At 46.2% G+C, this 17,694-nt stretch overlaps 1 protein-coding gene across 1 annotated transcript in view; it reads right to left on the reverse strand.

The window, feature by feature from the left end:
• The window catches only part of AIG1 (androgen induced 1), a 1,923,620-nt gene that overhangs the window by 1,424,693 nt on the left and 481,233 nt on the right, over positions 1-17,694 (reverse strand). The window contains exon 2 of the mRNA XM_086925350.1: positions 2,405-2,560. Coding sequence (XP_086781476.1) covers positions 2,405-2,560 — 156 coding nt within the window. The remainder of the gene's footprint in view (positions 1-2,404; positions 2,561-17,694) is intronic.

The raw sequence follows: 17,694 nt of genomic DNA on the forward strand, positions 1-17,694 counted from the left end.
CTGCAACGTATCCCTAATCTTGCAACCACTAAGTCCTCATCCTCATCCTCATACTCACTTGAGGTACCACAACAGAATGATGTATCTATCTCATAAGGAATGTTAACTGTACACACTAAACTCCATAGACACATCCTTTTTAAATAAAGGAAAAGGTATGTGCTGGTGCCTGTCGATAGGTATGTCTGCATCAATGAAGTGTCCATTACAACGCCAAGAAACGGACTCTTTTTGGTTGCCATGAGTTTTGACGTTGGAAAGTTCATTGAAAACCCCAACTTGTGAAGAAGCACCGCAGTCCATTGTTGCGCTTGTGGCAACTTGTACAGGAAGTCAACAAACTGACACCATAAGGCATACCTGCACCCCTTTAGAGCCGGATAAGTAGTCCTGCCAGTCCTCCTAGCAGTAATGCTCTGTGTGAAGACTGCCTATTGATTGTATTAAGTGGTATCCACCTTCTAAGCTTCTTGTGACTTGACCCCTAACATTGTTGAAACCCTCTTCCAAAAAGTTATGTATGAGGCAATGCCATCGGAAACCGTAGGTAACAAAAACATTTGTATCTTTCAAATCTTGCACTGGCTGAGAAACATCTTATCCTTCACAACCTTGCTGAGTGAAGGCATTTTAGGAATGTAAAATGCACACATCAATCACTTATGTTACTTTGTTCTTCTGACCAACAAGGTTCCTCATCCGCCCTATGAATAAGCATCACAATGTCCGACCTACACTTGGATCTTGGTATGGTAAATGGACACCTAGGAACCAGCAATAATGGAATGACCAGAGACTTTGTCGAATCATCAAAACACAGATGCCGCAGCCCCAGCTCCAGACTCTGATCCTCACCCTGAAGCCAGAATCTCAGGAAAATTTGGATAAACTCATTAAAAATAAGACTATGCAGTCTAGTTGAACTCTATAACGTGCATTGAGCCACCAGCTCATAGATAAGCTTTGGAATAGGCATAAAGGGGGCTGAACTGGTCAAGCGCTCTCCCAGATCGTTGATTATTCACATGCTATCTCCTTTAAAGTCGTAGATAACGCAGCTGGAAAAAAGGTTGGTGCCCTGTCTTCAATGGAGATGACTTACATCCCATTTCTGAAGCCACTTAACAAATGCCTCCAGAACATTGCATTGTTACCAGCAGGGTCCTCAGAGAGGGTTCTTCTTCTCTTCCTCTTTTTCCAGAGGTTGACCGGGATCTTTAAGGTCAAGATTCTCCTTAAGACTTTGCCTAACGTCTTTTTGGTACTGGCCCTGCTGAGGGACCTTGATGTGCGCCCAGGTCCTAAAGGTGACAAGAAAAAACGTGTTCCTCAGTCTCAGAGGCTCCCCAGCTCTCTGGAACAAACTTGTTGGATCTTTTTATTTCCTTTCTTCTAGGCACATGGCCTTTGAGTTCCTTGAAGCAAGGACTGTACTTCTAGCAGCCATCCTTGAGTACCAAAACACCACATATAATGACAGCCTTTAATATGACCTACTTTCCTTAACATTAATTTTCTGGTCGTTTGCATATGATGTCAGGGATGTACCATGTTACAACGCATACTATTACAACTACCTACTGTTACAACGCGACCATTACAACGCATACCATTACAACGCATAGCGCTTTGAGGTGCTGGATACTGGTAAGTATAATTTACTATTCTAACTCCAGTCCCCGTGGACCCTAGGGAAGGTGTTGGATAGTAAATTATACTTATTCCCTATCCTAGAGCGCCCCTCAGCGCAATGCGTAATGGTATGCGTTGTAAAAGTCGCGTTGTAACAGTAGTGCGTTGTAACAAATGCGTTGTAACAGGTGTATACCGATGTCAGATACAAAGTGAAATACAAACTAGAAAGCCCAAAACAGCCAATTAAAGTGTAAACGTGTGTTACGGTAAAAACAATTACATATAAAAATGTCTGAAAGTGGCATTCATATGTCTGCAAAAAGAGTAAATATAAATAACCCATCACAAAATTACCCACTTCAAAAATAAATGTAAAAAAGGTATGAAATGAAAACATTGATTGATGTATCTGCCCTAAGCACTACATTCGGCTACTTTCTAGATGGCTTCGCTCAGCGAAAAAAGTCTGTGGTTGAAGCTGGCTGACCAATTACTCATTCTGTGGGTTATGACGGGTATGAAAGCAACATGTGAATGGCACTTGAACAGACCAATGGATGAAGAGGGTTGACCAATAGCCTCTCGATGTAATTATCTGCAGGTTTTTATTATGATTTTTGGACAAACATGAGTCCAGCAAACCCTAAAAATATGCAGCGGGAATAATATGGAAAAGAAATACATTTTGTAGTCTTTAAAATGTGTGTGTTCGCAAAATACTGTTCTGGTTTGTACTGACTGCACTGCAGATGAAGTAAACTGTACTTACAACTCCAACCGGGAAGGCCAACACGGACATCATCCAGTCACGAAGGGAAATGAGCTTCTTCAGCTGCCTCTCCTGCTCCTGGTTGTCACTCCCTTTGGTCAAAAGGCTGGAAAGGTCCGTCAATACGCATATCCCAAAGAAGACAGCCTGAATAACCTGCAAAGAGAATTCCATAGTGAACGTCTCTATGTAACAACACTGGCAGGTACCTGCTTTACAAACATTAACACAGCGGATTAAGATAAACAAAAATGAACACCCCTTTTGACAGAAGTCTACGTTTGGATATACATCAAAATCTACCAGCAGCCCCGCAGCCATTGTCACCGCCCTCCACCCCCTGACGCCGCCTGAAAATTGCTCGCGGCCCCTGCCCCGCGCAGCGGCTTGCAGCGGTTTGTGTGCCTGGAAGCTGCATCAACGCCCAGCTGAGGGAGGAAGGGAGCATAGCGGGACTCTATCTACCAGGAGCCCCGCAGCCACCGTCACCGCGCTCCACCCCCTGATGCCATATAGCCTACATCACTGGGAACGCCCTCCGCTTCGCGGGACGCACGCCGGGCGAAGCCCGGGCCAAGGGCGGGCCCGTTTGAGCCCGTTCGAGGCTGGAGCAGGCCGGAGCAGGACGGGCTGGGCCCACTTTCTAACACTTGGTCGCAGAGATGGACGACCAACGCTGTTTGGTAAGTCACGTACCATAGATTCAAGCTTTTCAACCGAGGGCCTAAACTTTCTACCCATCAGAGATGGCGTCTGGTGCTACCAAGGATAAGTCGGGCACGAAAAGTGGGGGTATGATGGGAACACTGGACTACTTTTTTACGAGAGCCTCGAATGTGCTTGCGCAAGAGATAGCAGTAACTGAACGACGGCTATCACTGGATGCGCTCGCACACTCTAGTCAGACGGTGGGTGGATACACGCTGGTTAGTTTACCTGCACAGGACGTACCATGCGGTAATTCCTCCCCCCCTCAGGGCAGGTGATACACCAATAAATGAACTGACAGACCCTGCAACTGAGACAAGGGCATCAGCTGAGATATCTTGCCCCAAAACAAGGTCGATGACTGCCCCTCTAACGAGTAGGAAAGATCTTCCATCACAGATGCCAGGAGCCATTAAAAAAAAACGGGATGCAGGCTATTCAAAGAAAAACTGCCCCAGCAAACCAAAGAAAAGAAGGTTGGATGAGGTTGAGCGGAAGTCCCTGGAACCTCACGAAGAGACTGAGCCATTGACATTTGTTGCAGAACCCGTGGCTACCGACATGCCAATGGTTCTAGCGCCCTTTGTGAACAATACCTTCTGGGATAAACTGGGGGCCATTTTCTTTGATCTCCTATTGCCCCTCACTCACAGAGTGGCTGCTATTGAAGCTAACTTATCATCTTTAAAAAATGCTCTCAACCAGACTGTAGGGGCTGTAGCCAAATTAACAACGGCTGACGATAAGTACCCACCTGTTATTACAAATAGTTTAAATATTGTGGGTCCAGCTAAGCCAGTTGTACCAGATCTTAATGCGGTGGGCTTAGGTAGGCCAGTCGCTCCAGCCTGGGAGTGTGGTAGTGGATACGGCAGGGCAAGTTGAGGCTGTTTCCAATTCTGGCCCAGACTCAAATTTGCGACATAAACGTATACCACGTAATGATCCTAATATACTCACACAGCAACAACGCATCAGTAACTTAAGGCCCATACAAATTAACCTACCACCTGAATCTAGTCCGTATGTGGTGGTTTTAGCCCGGGTTCCTGAGTTGAAGAATGTGAGTGAGGAGACACATACTTCACTTAAGAATAAAGTCACAGACTGGCTTAATAAAAACAGACCACTGCCGCCATCTGTAACTAGCGAAATCTTATTTGTTCCCAGGGTGTCATGGGTGGGTCAAAGGGAAAGGACATAATAGGTGATTGTGTTGTGATCAATTTTAGAGACAAATGGACAGTGTTCCACATCTGCCATTGGGGCCAGTCCCGTTCTGTGGCAGCTATTCAGTCGCTCCCCCTGCCATACTTTTATCCCCCGTGTCAACTTCGCACTAGCAAAGGTTCTGAGCAATCCTGAAACTTTGTAGGGCGCCCAAAAGCGGATGGAATTAGCCAGGGTGGACCCAGAGATCCTCCAGGTCCAGTGGCACTGTGTTTATATAATATATATAGTGGCCTGGACCTGGTGGATTGACGGCGGTGTACATTGGGGGGCACTAATGGGGAAGTCAATGATTTAGACATGGCAGAGAGTGAAGTGGGTGGAAACGTAACAGAAAGGAAAAGAGGTAGTTCAAGTGGGGCCAGAATGGGGGGAAGAAGTAGGGCGAATATATCAACACCATTCTTCCATAGCATTAGCCTACTTTCCACTGGTAGAAGCAGTGAGCCCATAAACTCTGTAGTCGTGGTTGATAACTCACTGCCGTCCCCAGTACACACAGTGACCCAGACCAAGGTAGGAAGTGTGGCTCTACTTAAGGACAAGGATGGGGGCCCTGGGCCTGATTCATTTAACATTCTATTGTGGAATCTGGGAGGGTTGCCCAACAAATTGACTTGCCCCGAATGGCTCCTTTGTGGACAAAAGCGATGTGTGCCTCTTTCAGAAGACGTGGGCCCGAACTGAGCAACATCGGACAGGATTTGCTACGTTCTATGTCCCTGCCGTCTGGGGAAGGAAGGGCCGCCCGTCCGGGGGTCTTACCATCTGGGTCAGCACCCTCCTTGGCTGCACTGCTAAATCTCTAAACACCCATTCGAAAGATATCCAATGTGTAGTTCTTACTTGGCCTAATGCATTCAAACTTGCGTTGATTAATATCTATTCCCGCCCTGTAAGCCCAGCTAGCGAGTCCGGCACTATTGAGGATTTATCCCTCTTTATTCCAACAATCTCGAGAGGTACTCACCTCCTGGTGGGCTGTGATCTGAACTGACATTTTAAACCTCTCAAGGGCCTAAACGATGAAGCCCAAACTGCAGAGGATGATCATTGGTCTATACCTGTGACTCAGGCGCCCCTTTCCAAGGCATGGTCGCCGCTAACTATACAAATTATGGCACTTACTCTAAATCACTCCTTACGTGCCTGTAACGGCCGAACTCCCTCCGACATCCCAGCCAAATGTACCTATAACAAACCAGGACAAATGATTCTTCTTGATTATATCTTGGCTGAGACAACGCTATGGCCACTAGTCATTGATTTGAATGTCACCATAAGAGCAGGCAGTGATCATAACGCCCTTATTTTAGAACTGGGTCTACCCTATAGTAGCAGGAATGGTCTCCCAGCTCCTGACGCCAATAATGGTAATCTTACAATTTCTAATGACAGGCGCAGAGTTAGTTGGCATAAATTAGTGGAAGATCCGGAACAACTAGGGAAACTCTACAGTTCAATAATTCCCTTGTTTAGTGAGGTTGCAGCGCTAAACAACCAACCACCATCTCATGAATATCTAACTAAGCTGGAGGTCCTTCATGAGCTCTTACTGTCAAATTTAGCCGAGTTACTCAGTCCTCGGGTGGCCGGGGGGGGGGGGTAAAAAGGGTGCCCCACCACTCATGGTACAACCCAGGGATGTACCATGTTACTCCGCATACTATTACAACTACCTACCGTTACAACGCGACCATTACAACGCATACCATTACAACGCATAGCGCTTTTAGGTGCTGGATAGTGGTAAGTATAATTTACTATTCTAACTCCAGTCCCCGTGGACCCTAGGGAAGGTGTTGGATAGTAAATTATACTTATTCCCTATCCTAGAGCGCCCCCCAGCGCAATGCGTTGTAATGGTATGCGTTGTAAAAGTCGCGTTGTAATGGTAGTGCGTTGTAACAAATGCGTTGTAACAGGTGTATACCACAACCCAGCATATAGGAAGGCCAAAAAAGAGCTATTGCAGGCTATAAAAGAAAATAATAGAACTGCAATTAAAACTAGGAGGGCACACTATAAATGGTTCACCAACTGCGGTGCGAGGAAGAGTGGGATCACGAAAAGTGGTACAACTTATCTCTGGCGCTTGCAACCAAAGATTCCCGCAAATTTTGACTACTAATTAACAATGGCAGCAGCGAGCCGAAAGCAGCAATAGAATCGAACATAGCGCCAGAAGCCTGGGAAGCTCATTATCGGGCCCTATACTCTACTGAGGGATATACTGATGACACCAAGGACCTAGTCGCCCTGTCTGCATTATCTATGCACCCTGAGGTGATTGAGTTTACGGTGCCAGAAGTTTGTAATGCCATCTCCAAACATGCCTCAGGTAAATCCCCAGGTTTGGACAAACTCCCGGGGGATCTCTTTAAGCAGGAAACGGAAATCTGGGGTCCATATCTTCAGACATTGTTCAATGCGATCCTGAGAGGCATGAGGGTTCCCTGTACTTGGCTGGGTGCAGAGATAGTGCCTATATTTTAAAAGGGCTTTCCTCTGCTCACATCCAACTACAAGCCCATCAGCCTCATTGATGTCCCCCAGCAGATCTTTTCAAGACTCATTCTGGACCGGTTGCAGGACTGGATAGAGAAGTCTGAAATCCTTAGTCCCTACCAGGCAGGGTTTAGGAAGAATACCTCCACTGTGGACCAAATTTTTTGTTAACAACTTTTGTTCTGGAAAACTGGGAATCGAGGGTGGTAGCCTCTACATGGTATTCATTGACCTTCGCTCTGCCTTAGACCTTGTTCCCCGGGGAAAACGCTGGGCAGTTCTTCTCGAGCTCAGTATTCCCATCCACCTGCTGTCTGTTCTGATGAGGCTACATGAGGCCAACTTTGGACAAGTCAGATGTGGGAAAAACGGTACACTCTTATCTAGATTCCCCGTTGACAGGGGGGTAAGGTATGGCTGTGTGCTTGCACCGACCCTGTTCTGCCTCTACATCAAAGGGGTAATCATGCATCTTAATAGAGTCCTGCACAACGATGCGCCAAAGTTGGCAGGCAACAGGGTCCCTGCAATTATGTTCGCTGACGACACCCTTTTACTTTCTAAATCCCCAATGGGAGTACAGCCAATACTGGATGGTTTTCAGGAATTCTGCACTATTCATGGCTTGGAGATCAACTCTTCGAAAACAAAATTCATGATCTTCAATCCCCCGAGACCTACACGGCCAAACCCAAGTTTAGGGGCAATGATATTAGAAAGGGTAAGTACTTTTGACCACCCGGGGGTCACAATTAATGAAAACTTGACTTGGGGCCCCCAGCAGATTAAGTCACAATTAAAGCTGGCGCAACTCTCGTGCGGAATTCTTAAATTATCTAATAAGTCCACAATTTAACCTGTGAGACCACCATTGGAGGTATACAAAGCACAAGCCAGGGGCGCCATTTTGTATGGGGGCGAACTTTGGGGCTACTGTAACAGGTCCGACATCATCAGGACCGAAAACTAATTTCTGAGAGGGCTGTTAGTATTACCGTCTAGTACCCCACTCCTTCCCCTAAGGCTTGACCTGGGAATCAGACCGATTGATGAAGAGCTAGCGCTAAAACCCCTGAGATTTTGGCGCAGGCTCTGGGCAACTCCAGAGCTGTCACATTACAGAGAACTCAAGGAAATACTGACCTTTACAGGTTCAGGGAATATTTCCTGGCTGGCTTATATAAGAAAAGAATTGATAAGGTTAGAAATCGTTGATTTATGGTCTGACCCAAAGCGGGGTTGCAAAAAGTTGTCACGCACCCAGCTTACGAACATATTTCGTGCTGATAGACTTAATGCTGTATTATGCAACCCCCAATCCGGCTCTACAACAGCCTCTTTCTTGCTGGACGAAGATTTTTATTTGTTTGAGCAATTCCTTGATGACATTTATCCTCTTTTAGCAAAGAAATAATATGTCCAGTGAAGGCATGGGGTTTTACCACTGCGAGCTTTTACCAGCAGGTGGTCACCATCTGCCCCGAAAAATTGCCCAGCATGCAACTGTGATACCGAAAACGAGCTTCACATGTTGATTTTTTGCCCGGGGTATCTCAAGGCTAGGAACTACTAGCTTGTTCCTCTATGTAATAACCTAGGCTTTCGACAATGCATGCAGGCATTTAGAATATTAAAAGCCAACACAACTGGTCCGATTGTATTTGCCTTTTCAAAATTCTTGGCTGCCATGTGGCATAAGCGTAGGCTCCTAATCGCTCGAACTTAAGCCTGGATTAGCAGCCCATGGCCACATATTGCTCTTTTTATATGTTCTTAAACTGTTATATGAAATGTATTTATTATTTTTAACAAATATTAATTGTGCTCAATATTTATGAATTCTGATCAAATGTGTCTGTGGTAAAATTTGCTGAAACTATCTTTGCTATAATTAATTGTTACTGTCATCTATTTGCACTGTTTTTATATATCACTGTTCTCTTTTATGGCACACTGCCGAAATAAATATCTTTGAAATGATATATAGACCTCTGTTTATTTCGCACATTTTCACCTAGCTGGGAAAGTCAAAACTTGATACATGCGCAGCAAGAAGGCCACTGAGCAGATAAACACACATTTACAAAATTACATACAAATAAAATACGCAGGCAAAACAGATCTACCCTCTATTGAGAATAGAAAAATAGAAAACAATATAATACGCATGAGGAAGAGCTGGCAAAGGCTGGCTGCTGTATGTAGATATCCAACATACAAGACGAAGGGGTACCGGCAAAGGCTAACAGGACTAGGGATCTTCCGTTTGCCCTGTTGTCAGCATTTGGCTAACTTCCTATACCTGATCAAACTCCAGTGTGTGCAGGGTTCAGAACTATCAATTGTGAGGCAAACACTGCAGCCCCCACAATTTACCAGAAGAAAAAACTCTGAATATTTTCACAAATAAGGAATTTAGCATGGAACACGCCAATTTCTCATTCAAATCCACCTTTGAGGTAGGAATCCAGTGAATAAACCTATTTACCACACTGGGAATATCCTGGGAATTGGTATTTTCTGGGTGTGGTAAATTAAATACTCCATTTGTGACAGGGTCTCCCTCAAATCTGGTTAGAAATAAAATAAGGGTGCGGATTAAGCAAAACCTCCTGGCACAGGTCAGATGACGACATTGAATTTGAAGATCTGCATATGGCTTCTAAGAAAAAGATCGGGCCACGGGGGCCAAAGAGGTCACGTGATGTGTTGCCTCATATTCCATGGCAGTCCTAAAAATATATTAAATATAGTACATCAGGGCAATAATATAAAAGTGTCTGGGCTACAAAGAGAGCAAAGCTAAAATTAATCTGAAGTCAAAGTGCACAAAGTGGTGAGCGATTTCCTTGCCTTTAGCCCAGCTTCAGAAGGGTATATACAGTAAAGCTGATCTCCCCTGAGCTCAGGGATTGTAGAAAGTGCAGAGCTTCTGTGCAATGTCGCAGAGAGTACTTGATTAATATCGGTTTCAAAACCAAAGACCTATAATAGGAATAAAAAGCATAAAAAATATGACATGTAAAGTGTTCTGTGCTGACTTCCGACCCCATGGGCAAGGCAGGAGGTTTTGCGGCCAGCCATTGTACTGGGGAAAGGTAACCAGTCTATGAAGTAGGTTAAGACGTAACCTGAGCACTATAAAGTGCTGGAAGTGCGGAGCATCATACAACAGGAATGGTTGGATGTTCCTGAGTCAGCTTAGCTGCATATAACAGCCAGCAGAGGAAAGTGCACACACCTTTGTCCATCTCACTTCCTCCGAAGAATGAGTAGCATATATGCCTAAGTGTTTTTGGGCATCATGGGAAAGGAGCCTGAAGGGTCTTCAGACTAACCCCGTTAACCCAGAGCTGCCGCCACTGTCCTAGATGCCACTCAACCAGGGAATTTCTAGGGACCGTGAAAGGGACAGACAAGCCTCAATTAGTATTCTGTTTAGGGATAGGGCCTGATTGACCCAGGCCCCTTCACCAAAACAGCACTGGACGTGTCCTTGAGATGTCCTCAAGGTGTAAAACCCTAACTCCCTGTGGCTGATGTAAGAGGCAGTGGACAGTGTTAGGGCCAGTAGGCGATGTATGAATTTGTTTTCTGTGGCCTGTAGGGGCAAAACCGCATGTGTTCCCCAGACTTTTATATTTGACTTGGGTCTTTCCTTACTCTGGCTGTGACTTCCCTGTTGCTCAGCTAGTGTGAGTGATAGAATCCATGGTGACATCATGGCATGTTTGGTGCCTGGCTTGTGTGTGGAGTGGCAGTTGATGGCAGGCAGGCTGAGCGGCAGGGAGGCTGCTCCTGGTGGTGTTTCTATTCCATCTATCTACTCTCTTATAATGAACCTAACATGGAACTAAGCTCAAAACAACATATCCTGTTTTGTATACCTGGCTCATGGACTTTCTATTTACAACACAGACCCCTCTCAGTAAGTTGCTAAACTGACACATTTTGCAAAGTAAATGGACAACATATGGGTAAGTGACCTGTTTCTGTTTTCTAGCTGTGGTTGCTAGGATCTGCTACAATTAAAAGCTAGCCCTAATTAGCCACATGTTTGACAGGAGTAGCCTGAAGCATAAAATCTGGTGTCAGACCCACCCTATAGCCACAGACATTACAAAGGATTTGGTGGTGTTAATCATCATATTAAGCCCCTCCATAAAGGATGCACAGGTATGCCGAAGACGCTGCAGTGCTACAGGTGTTGCATGATGACAGCATCGTCAGCATACAGAAGGGCTGGTATAGGGCGCTTTCCGATTTGGGGCATATCCCCACACCTTAATATTAACTCCCTCTCCAAGTGATTGATATAGAGGGAAAATAGAAAAGGGGCGAGGACACACCCTTGCCTGACGTCCCTAAGCACCCTGAACATCTCAACACACTCCCCCCTTGCCCGAACCTTACTGCAGCGCTTGAGTCAATACGTTTCCCTCATGATATTGATAATACGTCAATGCTCACGTCTTCCATAATGCCCCACAGGTTAGAGTGGGATACGCAATCGAGGCATTGGACAGATTTATAAGGCCCAAGTGTATACTTCCTCAGTAAAAGGTAAAGGTTAAGGCATTGACTTTCAATGCCCACCTCCTCCTGAACTCATACTGGATATCTGAGAAAGTGCTGATCTCCTCCGCCGAGGCCTCCAGGTAGGAGAGTAATGACCAAGTACCTTCAAGGTAGAGTCCTGGAGGGATATTGGGCAGTAACAAATTGGATCCTCTTGGTTGCCTTTCCTAAAGATCAGAAAAATTTGCGAGTTAGGCCAAGAAGGAATCTTGGTCGAAGAACTGGCTGCTCTAAGGATGTTGGCTACCGTGGAGGCCCTTAGGTCTAAATTGCTCTTGAATAGGTCTAGGGTCACCCTATCTGAACCTGGGGCTTTTCCAATAGACCTGGCTTTAATAGCCACAATCACCTCTTCTAATGAGTGGCAATACTTGGAGAGTATACACTCTGTTGTTTTCTTTCTTGTTGCTAGCAGAGTAACCCGCCTTCCAAAGAAAGTGGCCCATTTGTACCAGATATAGGGTGGAATCAATCAAAGGTTCCTCATTATCTTTAAGGAATGACTACTGATGATTACTACGGCATGCTTCCCTGAGCTCTTCCCGGGCTTTAAGTCTGAGGGAGTTTTTCCTTGTTGCTATCGCCCTTTTTAGGGCTCGCCTATTATATCCCGCAGGGATTAATAGGCAAGTTTATAGCAGTTGAAACAAACTCTTGACCAAGGGCTTTGGCAGGCGGATTACTCACAGTGCATGTTCCCGTGCACGCGTTTGCCATTTGCTCCCCCCACAGCCGCCTCGCATCATCGCATCAGACCCGCCACAGCAATGCTGAGAGCTTCAGACTTCAAAGGAATGCTCTACCCCGCCCCTCTCTGCCACTTCACGCGCTCCGCAGAATCAGCCCTCCTCCCAGCGCTGCCTGTCCTTCAAAAGCAATTCACGGCAACTTGGTTTGATGTCCATAGATTGCCGTCTACGATCATACAGGCTCCTTTGTCAGCCTCAAAATGGGGGATTCTGAGTCACTCTTTCCGGTTTGTGCAGAGGTGGAAAATGATCCTTTTCACAGAGAGCTGATGTCAGCGAGTGCGCACATTTTACAAGTACAAGAGAAAACACATGACTGTTTTTTTAGTTCTATCTTTTATCCAACAGTTAATTCATTACCACAGTCATCTTTTATCGGAATCTCATTTCATAGGCTGCTTGCATTCCACCTTTATTCGCTCTCCCCTTCATCATCTCATTAATTCCCTCTTTTGTCCACTTTTAATTCCTAATCATTTTGCATTAATTTGTCTACTTTATTTGTATGCTTATTGTTTCTTTCTTTTACCTTCTTTTTGTTACACCTTTTCTTCTATTTTTGCATTGCATGCTAATTGAAATTGCAGCCCTTTTAATCCACTTTTATTCCTTCTTGCTTTCTCCCTTTTAACTTATTTTTTTTTACATCTTCTCTTTAGCCAATTAGATTAATTCATATGATCCCCTGCTCCCCAGCCTTCATGCCTCGTGCATGTGTATGTATTCCTTTTAAAATCTTTACTTTGAACTCCTGACTGTACCACAAGCCCCCTGTCAATCCTGCGTTCTCTCTTTTTCTATCATACTTCCTCTCCCCCTCTTTCACCCCGCATTCTCTTTACAATATCCTCGTCTCTCTCCTTTTCTTACTCTCATTCCCTCTCTTTTTCTCTCTCTCCTTTCGCTCTCCGTCCTTCTTTCCTTCTCTCTCTTTAACCTCAGCTCCCCTCTCTCTCTATCTCTCACTGTCTCTCTCTTTGCCTAGATCGCCCAGACTCAATTACGAACGCCTCTAATAGTGCTCCAGAGCCTCGCAGCACAGAAGGCGCTAATTACACGGCACCAATGCATGCGCCCCACGGCTCAGACCCCATTCATGCCAGTCTCCCAGCCACTCCGGTGCGGCCAGTGCCCCTCCCCATAGGACCTGCTCCCCAGCTCCTTTTGGCACTCTCTCCTGCTGCTTTCCATCTGCCACTGACCCAATTTCCATATGAAAGGATTCCTTTGAGGAGGTGATGCTGCCCTCACGAGCCCTTTGATTCCCAAGCCTTCAATGAGGCCCGGAGTCATTGCATTGGAACAGCATGAATATGTTAAACAATTAACAGACCTGGGTGGGGTAAGGCCCCCATTCACCACGTCCCGCACTCCAGCCCCAAACAAGCCCCAGAGACCGAGCCCCGCTATATCTCTCAGGCTACAGGTGATAAAAAAAAACCTCTAGAACTTGCTCAAAAGTGAATTCAAAGCATCGACAGACTTTATTTGTTTTCAAGACTTTATTGTGTTTTTTAGAGGGTGTCAATTGTTTCCAGTATCTGATGCCATTCCAGCTCCATTGACCACCTGGGGCCCTTTTAGAGGGTTGAGTATGAGGGCAAAACACACCTGAGCTGGGGCCTCAGGGGAAAATGTTGTGGATGCCAGAGCGTGCGCTTTTAAGCTAATCTACCACAATAAAACTGGAGCAAATGTATAGTATGATTTTCTTGGGAGCACATAACTAACCCCAAATAGCAAGCAATATTTAATAACAACTATATTAAGCAGTAAACCCGGGTTCCAGAGTAGCGTGCTACTCGGTGTAAATGAATTCAACAGATCGACCAAGAGTAGTAAACACTATATAAATCCACCCTCCAACCCCAAATCCACCCTCCAACTCCAAATCCACCCTCCAACTCCAAATCCACCCTCCAACTCCAAATCCACCCTTCAACTCCAACTCCACCCTCCAACTTCACCATCCAACTCCACCCCCCAACTCCACCCTCCAACTCCACACTCCAACACCTGCCTCCAAATCCACCCTCCACCCTCCAAATCCACCCTCCAACTCCACCCTCCAACTCCACCCTCCAAATACACCCTCAAAATACACCCTCCAACTACACCCTCCAACTCCAACCTCCAACTCCTCCCTCCAAATCCACCCTCCAACTCCGACTCCACCCTCCAAATCCACCCTCCAACTCCACCCTCCAACTCCACCCTTCAACTCCACCCTCCAAATACACCCTCCAACTACACCCTCCAACTCCACCCTCCAACTACAAATCCACCCTCCAACTCCAAATCCACCCTCCAACTCCAAATTCACCCTCCAACTCTAACTTCACCCTCCAACTTCACCCTCCAACTCCACCCCCCAACTCCACCCTCCAACTCCACCCTCCAACTCCAACCTCCAACTCCACCCTCCAAATACACCCTCAAAATCCACCCTCCAACTCCACCCTCCAACTCCAACCTCCGACTCCTCCCTCCAAATCCACCCTCCAACTCTGACTCCACCCTCCAAATCCACCCTCCAACTCCAACTTCACCCTCCAACTCCACCCTTCAACTCCACCCTCCAAATACACCCTCCAAATACACCCTCCAACTCCACCCTCCAACTCCAAATCCACCCTCCAAATCCAAATCCACCCTCCAACTCCAACTCCACCCTCCAACTCTAACTCCACCCTCCAACTCCACCCTCCAACTCTAACTCCACCCTCCAAATCTAACTCCACCCTCCAACTCCACCCTCCAACTCCAACTCCACCCTCCAACTCTAACTCCACCCTCCAACTCCAACTCCACCCTCCAACACTCAGGAACACCACCACATCACTCGGGGACACCACCACATCACTCCGGGACACCACCAAATCACTCAGGCACACCACCACATCACTTGGGGACACCACCACATCACTTGGGGACACCACCATGGGAACATCACCACATCACTCTGGGACACCACCACCTCACTCTAATACACTACCAGATCACTATAATACTACACCACATCACTCAGCCCAACCACATCATCAGTCAGCACCACAACAGCACTGTCCTTGCTTGCTACCAACAAGCATTGCCATAGGCAATAGGACTCGCATTAAGAAAGTGTAAACTATTTGCTTTGTGAATAACGATGCTAATAATTTATATATTTTAAAAGCCAACACATATTAAAACCAATGTCATTTACAATACCAATAGCTCACACTTTCCTAATGCGAGACCTATTGCATTGCAAATGCTTGTTTAGGCCTTCCTACAGCAGATGACTTCAGGAGCAGACCTAGGCTGCTTGTGGAGCGGCCCATTAACACTCTATGGAACTTAGAGCTGCAGTGTCAAACCAACCCCTTTACTGCCCACGCATACCGCCATACCTAAAGCCCCGACACTGCTTCTCTGTGGGTAATGAATGCATTGGTAATGCTAGCATCATTTATCTCAGCATCTAAACAGACCTCAAAAAGGATGCGATTGCCCTTTACCAATTGGGATGCAAAGATTACGATGTTGACAAATTCCCACTTATAGCAAGGGCCCTTTCTCTTGTATGCCGAGATACCAGTAATTTTCCTAATAGAGCCGACTTTCTCCTGCCACCAACTAATATCTACAACAAGGCTTTAGAGGCAAGCTTATTTACTAGCTGTTCCCTCACCTTGGCAGCTAAACTGGCAGATCTAGGATTAAATTCATTCCAGAGCCCACACCCTTATCCACCAAGGTCAAAAGGAAGAGGCCATTCATAGTAAATAGTCGTTCACAAAACACATTGAGTTTTATCATAAGGTAATTAAGGAAATGCTTAGGGCAGATCTGGTGCAATGGAAATGATATCGGCTCTCATGGCTTGGCCGGTTAGTAGCATTGAAGATGACCACTGGCTCTACATGGATTGAGCAGTCGCAGAGTCTCCATATGGAACGCCTCTTTCCTGTCCCGCCCGCAGAGAGCGTGGGGCCTTTATTCCTCCCCAGTCACTAAACTATCTTCAACGTGTGGGACTGCATAGCTACCCACAAAGGCCTATCGCCATTCCCTTCCCCGCTGACACGAATGGTAGGCAATACTGACTTTGCGCCTGACCTTGATCAGGCTGTGTTCCAGCACTGGCAAAGTACTGGATGCCAATCTGTGGCCACTTCTTCGATAAGGGGGCCCTCTCCCCTTTGATCACCTCTAAGCAGACTACAAGCTCTAGGACTCAGGGAGGATGTGATATTTGCACATTCGGCACTGAATAACGCATCCCAGAGTGTGCCCAGGAGCACAAAGACCCCGTACTACATTGGAGAAATGGTTAATAACAAAAACTACTAACAAATGCCTTATTCGCGAACTATACTGCAACGCGCTTCTCCAGCGCCTACGACCCCAGGGCAGAACCGCTGGGAACAAGAACTGAGAAGGCGATTAACAACCAAAAAGTTGGAGGAGGTATATTACAGAGTGCACCATACATCAAGTAACACGGCTAGCAATGAGACAGCTACAAAAATAGTCATGTATTGGTATGTCACGCCTGTGCAACTACACAAGGGCAACCCTTCGCGTAGGCGCCTATTGCTAGAGACACTGTGGGACCCCTTAGACACTAGTTTACGTGCTGTGGGAATGCCCTAAACTCAAACAATACATGACCGGATCCTGAATGATATAGACACACATCTTGATACTCAACTACCTTGATTCCCCGCATACATTGTCTTAGGTCTCCCTAATGCACTCACCTTCCCACTTACATAATGAAGGGGCGGTACATAAGCCCAGCACTGGGAGCAACCGCCTAAATGATCCTTGCTCACAGGGGCACAGACAAACTCCCAAAGCACCTTGGAGGGTTTCACCGCCTATTTCCTGTGTTGGGATTGGAGAAACTTACCCTGGTCCTAACTGATCAGGGTGACTCCTACAGGAAACGTTGGCGTCCCTGCATAGCTCTTCTCACAGTGGAGTTGCGAAAATTGATCTGCGCCTGCTGCACTTCACAGACATTGGTGACCCTTCCTAGATGGGCAGAGACACCCAGAGTAAACCCATGGATACCGCTTAGTGCCTTACACTGCAGAAACCTCTGATGTAAGTGCTTGCAGGGAGGGGGGGAATTTTGGGCCTTCACTTGTCAATATTTTCTTGAATATTTTTGGGGTGCTGCCACGCTCACTTTTGCTGCCATGTTTGTCTGTGATCCCATGCAATAACTCTAATAAAACATATTTGAACCATAGGGAAATGTTATTGCTGTGTGCATCATGTTAAATGGTTTAAAGACTTTCCTTCGCAGTCTGTTAAGACGCAAGCGTTCTTTATACGCAGGAGGGCATAGATGGCCATTGAACTCGTCTCCACTAATCAAGATCCAACTGGCTGCTACCTCTGGAGTGAAGGGAGTCCTAGTCATAGGCTAGTTACGACAAAATATGGCCTCTGTCTGCGGTTGGAATATTATAAAAGTTAGCGATACCCAGTCGGGAGCCAGGCGCAAATTCCAGGACCCAATAC

This window comes from Lissotriton vulgaris, chromosome 6 (assembly GCF_964263255.1).
Source record: "Lissotriton vulgaris chromosome 6, aLisVul1.2, whole genome shotgun sequence".
NCBI lineage: Eukaryota > Metazoa > Chordata > Amphibia > Caudata > Salamandridae > Lissotriton > Lissotriton vulgaris.